General features: G+C 36.3%; 1 protein-coding gene across 1 annotated transcript in view; it reads right to left on the bottom strand.

Moving 5' to 3' along the window:
* The window catches only part of LOC112024473 (protein PLASTID TRANSCRIPTIONALLY ACTIVE 12, chloroplastic), a 28,295-nt gene that overhangs the window by 12,935 nt on the left and 8,627 nt on the right, over window positions 1–6,733 (bottom strand). The window contains exons 4-5 of the mRNA XM_065777790.1: window positions 4,210–4,869; window positions 3,271–3,383 (exon numbers count right to left, since the gene is read on the bottom strand). Coding sequence (XP_065633862.1) covers window positions 3,271–3,383; window positions 4,210–4,869 — 773 coding nt within the window. The remainder of the gene's footprint in view (window positions 1–3,270; window positions 3,384–4,209; window positions 4,870–6,733) is intronic.

Here is a 6,733-nt window from a genome sequence, read left to right on the forward strand (position 1 = left end):
ATTCCCTTATTAACCACCTGGGCAGAATTATCCTCACGTGTCACCCATTTTACAGCTTGCTTATCACTCCTATAACGTTGCCAAGACACCCGCCTCTTACCAAATTCATTTATTTCCACAGTCAAGCCTTTCCTTAACCAGCTAGACCTCCTAATATGACGCTCCCTACCAGAATCAACATCTTTCGAATTCAAATTCTTCAATCTGAATTTATTTTGTTCCTGGATTTTCTCCTCAAACTTAGCATCTGCATTAATACCACGGTGACTCCCCTCCCCACCACCCACGGCAATCGGTATAGCATTATCCGACGGAACTTCAAGCGCCACCACCTGAATCCCAGCTTCGTCTCTCGGAGGCAGCAAAGTGTTCTCCACTACTTGACTCTTCTTTGTCTCTATATTGGAGAGCTGGTACAAATACTTCCTTCCTTGCACAGACGCTTTTACCGTATCAGCAAAGGACCAAGAAGGGTGAATCTCTGAACCCACCTTCGACTTGTACGGTAAAGCTTTTGGTCCACCCAACGCATAATGAGAAGGTTCCAACATTCTCCTTAATTCAATTCCAAAGACCCTCCAACCTTGTTGTGCCTTACCTGCAGGAATAATGATCGATCTTCTCATCCCGCCAACTTTTAACTCTGTTACTAACAAATATTTCCCACACGAGTTAGAACCCCGTTGCACTGTGTATGCGGTGTCACCTTCCCTGAGCGTGAAGAAGTGTTTGGGGTTAACCCCAATCACCGTGTGTTCCAAGTTTTGCATAAGCCAACGTGCTGCATTCCTACCCAAAAAAACTGATTGCATGAAATACTTCCCCCTTTCAAATATCTTAAGGGAGAAAAAATTCCCCCCTTCCTCAACCACCAATTGAAACAACTTCGATTCAATAAAAAAACTGCGAAATCCACCCATATCAATCCAAAACAGGAAATAATTAGCTGGGAACAATATTTTTGACTAATTTGAGGTAGCCGGGCCTCTCGTAAAATTCTAGCATTTCTTACGTGCCATATGCACCACATCAAGCAGTGAGGGATAGCCTTCCAAATTGTGTTGTTTCTATGTCTTTCAACTCGGCCTTGCCAACACGCTAATAAATCTACAACATCCCTAGGAAGCACCCAATGAACACCAAATAGCCCCAATACCATATCCCATAGTTCTCTAACAAAAGAACAATCCAAAGGCAGATGAGGCCTTGTCTCCCGTCTTTCTTACACATACAAAACCAACTCACCAAAATTATATTATTCCTCCTCAAATTATCTGCTGTTAAAAACTTAAAATTCTCCCCAAGGATGCAGTTCAAACAAAGAAGGCAACTTTTGAGGAACTCTGGGTTTCCTAATACTCTTCCATGGAAACTTTACAAATTGATCATAGATATACCAACCTCTATGCCAATTGATCAATAATAATAACTAATTAATTAATATAACTGCATATATGGATCTTCATCGTGCACAGACAAGCAGTCCTACTTGAATGTTTCTTATCCTCAAGCAGGTCTGTCTCTGCCTTCTCATGACTCGTTCTATTTGCCTTGTCTTGCCAACCATCCAAGTAGATATCCTCACTTTAGCCACAAATATTTTTCAAACATGTTTACCAATTGCCCACTATGTACCATAAGGTATATTACAATAATGGTGAAATGATTAAATTTACATTCTATTAGCTTAAGTTTTTGGAACAAGTGGTAATTTATCATGGTATCATAGCAGGTAGTCTTGAGTTTGAACCCTGTTTCCATTCTACCTTCCACTTAAAAAACTTAAATTTTCCATATATTGAACATTGTTTCCACACATGAAAGGGAGTGTTACAATTATGGTTAAATGATTAAATTCCCCATGTTCTATCAATTTTAACATTTGGGATAAGTGGTAATTTATCAATATAGCTAGCCTTAAAAATATCCTCCTCTTCTTGTCTCTCCAGATATGCCATATCAAGCACAATGACACCACATTCCATATTCTATTCCTAAAAGTTTTAGGACCACGACGCTAACAATGAAGCACTTTACGTACTTTCTTCGGAATCACCCATCTCACCCCAAAAACTACTAATATAAACACTGATAGTGATGCAGGGAAGTATGATGAGCTGATATGATTTAGAACTAGATGGAAAGTGAGATGCTTAGAAAAATTGATAGGTGGTTAGGCGCCTCTACAAAGAACACAGTTCTCAAAGAAAAGCTCTCAAGGCTTAATTTCAATCAACATCCAAAACTGATTTACAAAGTTCTTACTTTCTAGTACTTATACTAGTTGTTTGGCATTGGCAGCCTTCTAGATGATTGACCAGTGTCTGTATCCTATTGTCCAATGCTTAAAGAATCATCCAACTAACTAACTAATTAGTTACAAGAGGATTAGTGTGGCTTCTGCAGCGAAATAGCTTACTGCAGCTGAAACTTAGCTGCTGACTTAGCTACTGTCGCTACAGGTTGTGTCAAGGCTGCAAATGTAAACAGCCTCTTGAAATGCCCCGCATCAAATAGTTCCCTTGCTATCAAGCAACATAAAAAAAACACAGGAAAAATAAGAACCAAAGGTGCCATCTAGGGGCTATCAGCTATATCCATGACTGTACCAACTGTTATGAGGTGGTAAGTAAGGTGTTCTGGAAATTAAGTAAAAAGGGTGCTTTAGTGTTCGCTTGTACTAGGGTGCTAAGAGGGTTTGACTCAGTAGAATTTCCATGGAAAGCAACATGGCACATGAAAGTTCCTTTGGGAATAGCTTTCTTTGTGTTCTATATCATGGGCGAAGATAATCACTAAAGACAATCTTATTAAATGGTGTATGTCTCTAGTAAATTGTTGGTGTATGTGTGAGACATGGTGAGTATGTTGATCACCAAACCCTCCATAATCCCCAAACAAGCTTTCTTAATCATTAAATCCTAATATCTAGAGCCTTTTAGCCCATACATATAGATTTTAGATTTTAGGACACCCTAATCTCTAGATAAAAAGACCACTGGAGATCACAATTAGTATACATCCTTAATTAGTTCCTGGCTTGATAGGAATTATAGTACATATTCTCTCTCTTTGAATAGAAATGATAGAGAATTGTGTGTGTTGGGGGGGGGGGGGGGGGGGGGGGGGAGGGGGGGAAGGGGTTTATAAATACAAACGTGCATATGTTTATATATAGACAGAGAGAGGAGCAAAAATTAGTATAGATGTCAATAAATGCAGATGGAAAAAAAATTCAAGTTTAAAAAATTAAATAATGATCAGATATACCTTTCTTCCTTGAAAAGATGGCGTCTAGCTCTATAAAGAGAAGTTTCAGTTAATGTTGGATGTTCACCGTAAAGTTTTATTTGCCCAGTCTCAGCCATTGCTTTGAGAAAAACCTGCAAAAATTATTATAGGTCTAAATCAAGATAAAAGGCCACTTATCGTGTCCTAGGGATGTCTTGGATTTTGCATAAAGTGTGACATACACATTTCAACCAAGTAATGCACAATGCTGATGTGAACATAATCCATCATGCAACTAATGCATAAAAGTGCAGAACCCACTAATGAAAGGGTACCAGAAAAGGGATTATCTAATTTGAAAACCAATTCAACGGATGGATTTTAACAATAGAGTTAATAAAACACCGTTAAATCACAAAGCTCAAAAATGGTCTAGCCATTCTGACTCTTTGGTTTGACCTATAGATCCCTTGTGGTGGTAAATCTCACATGTATGACATGTGGGTGTATACATGCAGTAGATAATTTAGTGCCATCTGACCTTTGGTCACATTAAGTACACCCTTAAGGCACACATACTTTATGAAAACATTGAGAAAAATGAGTTGAGATGACAAGATCTCTAGGGTTTATTTAAGCATAGTTTAACAAACACATATTATTGATACAAGATAACATTCCTAGGGTTCCATTAAGTATACTCAATCAAACATGTTTTTAAGAAAACATATGACAAGAAAACATTCGAAGATGATGTACAAGATACTTTAGAACCAAATATTTATCTCATTAAATACACAGCTAGCATTGGGGTATATATCAAAAGCACATGTCATTTAGATATGTTTGCACTAACCCTCTGTCTCTCTCTCTCTCTCTCAATTAAATTTTTGACCCATGACAATGTAATCACAATCAACATCAAGTATTGCACTTAGGTTGCATCATTTTTTTTTTTCCTTTTATGTTTGCACTAACCGTCTCAGAATCAGGTCTCCTCCTTTGCCACCTGGACCATTGCTCTTTCTCTGGCTTTCTCCAGTTCCACCATAGTTCTTCACTAGTAAGCGGATCCTCTATAGGCTTCTTCACTTTTGGATCAACAAAGGGATGAGGACGTCCAAGTTTTTTGTCTAGATCAAATCCAGTTTCTTCTTGCACAGGTTCAGTGTCATAAACAACATAATCAGACAAGGAATCTTTAGGCTCTTCTGTTGTGTCCACTGAACTTTCAGGTTCCAGTGGATCACTTGATTCTAAACTCACACTGGAAGATTCAGGAGCAGCAACTGATGTTTTGTACTTTTTTCTCCTACTGCCAGGATTTTTTCCATAAGATGGAGATCCTAATGATTCACCAGTTGGTTCAGGAGCCCTGGCAGCCCTAACTCGACTAACTGTGCCTTCTGGCCAATACTCCTCCTCTAGAATACTTGCACGAGCACCAGAGGCTGGTTCCATCTTCCCAGATGTCGAGTCAAAGTAGCTATAGTAGGGTGGACGCTCAACAGATACTTCTTTGTAGGGTTCATCTTTCTGCTCACACTTTATACAAGGAAGTAGAAGAGTCCTCTGTGAATTATTCAAGCGATGTCTAACTTTCAATGTTCCTGCTGGAAATGAACCTATAAATGATGACTAGATAGTTCACAGAACATTAAACAAGTTAGTACCAACAAAAACAATAAAAGAGGACAAAATAAAAAAAACTAAATGAGGCTAAGTGATTTGAGGATGCAGCATCTTCAAAATAAAACAAACATATTTTGTAGTTTGGCATCTACCCTTTGATACATACTCATTGAATATGATCCAGTAAACAATGTATACACGCTGAACAAATCCTAAAACTCATAAACAAATTCTGAAAATGAAAATGGACACATACAAGAACTATAATATGGGTCAGATATGGCCCTTTTTCAAAACTATAATTTCTATGAGTAAAACAATATAACATTATAGAAAGATTTAAACTAGGCTAGACACAAAGAGAGAGAGAGAGAGAGAGAGAGAGAGCCATAGAAGCCCTAAACAAACTTGATAAATTTCTTACATCTTCACATGTGGTTTGCTTCACACCAATTATAATGAATCTTGAGCATATTATTCTAGATGAACTAAATAAAACATGATGTTTCTTCAATATCTTTTTCCAATTACATTTTTGTTTATCGTCAACTCCCTGCCATGTCTATATTTTACAAGTACCCCATGTCTTGATTCTCAATGCTATTTAGAGGCAGAGTATAATATTGAGTAAGCATGATTCTGAATTTCTAACTATTGTTCTATCAGCAATTCTTAAACACAGAAAAATCTTGGAAATAGGAAAGAAGGAAACACTTGGAAAGCAGACTTTTTGCCCAAAATAGAGAAAACCAAATCCCAAGCTAGACTCCCTTCTATGCGGAATGGAATGATGAATACAGCTCCACATTAAGATTAGATAAAGATGTGTATTTGTTTTGCATAGGTCTGACCAATAGAAAAAATTGACATATTAATGAAGACTGATATAGGCCATAAAGAAACAGTCCGGCATATAATGTCTGTCCCAAATCGTGCTTTGGATTTAATCGTGCTTTATTTATTTTGAATTGTGGTTAGTAGAAGAAACACGTAATAGTTCAATTTACAATTCAACTTTCGTTTATATTTGTGGACCAATAAGTCACAAGAAATTAAGAAAGACGTTGTTGAATTTGTGCTTTTCAAGCTATCTAGCCAAATTCCAAACCTTATAGTTGTCACTTATTATATTCAAGTGAACCAATTCATTAAAAAGCACAACAAGGGGTGCAACCCTAGGAACTATGTACAATTTGTAAAATATGTATCCATTGGGAGACCTAATGTGGCCCACACAGAGTTTATTTAACTATTAATTAGTAGTTTTTTTTTTATATATAAGTAATAATGATTTTATTTATAAAGAAAAAAAATACTTTATGTTCACGATGATGAACACAAAGTACATAAAAAGAAATCAACCAAATCAATTAGAAAGGTTAACTTAAGACTGAAAATCAAAAATCAAAGTACAATGCGTAAACCCCCAAGCCCGAGACCAATCAAACAAAGTCCTCATAAGCAAAGACTTCATCCGGTCAATAGATTTCACAACATCCTCAAAAATGCAGCTATTTTGTTCCTTCCATACTAACCACATCACATCAGACATGTTAGTAGTTGTTTTATATTTTATCCTTTTTATTTAATGGGTGATAAATAAAAACGATGGCAAGAGTTAAGTTTTAATTTCTTCCAACGATTAAATTTCACAATTTGTTGATATCTTGGACCTTCTTTTCTTTTCTTTTTTTGGAGGCTACTTCATCCTTTTCAATTGAGCTAGTACTTTTTTTATTTTTTTTTTATTTTTAAAAATCTTACTTATCAAAAAAAAAAAAAAAACAATAATTCTCACAAAATTTGTAAGCATAAAATCTAAATCAACCCACATAAAAAAAAAAAAAAAAAAAAAAAAAAAAAAAAAAAA

Source organism: Quercus suber, unplaced genomic scaffold, assembly GCF_002906115.3.
Source record: "Quercus suber isolate HL8 unplaced genomic scaffold, Cork oak 2.0 scaffold_164, whole genome shotgun sequence".
Taxonomy (NCBI): Eukaryota; Viridiplantae; Streptophyta; class Magnoliopsida; order Fagales; family Fagaceae; genus Quercus; species Quercus suber.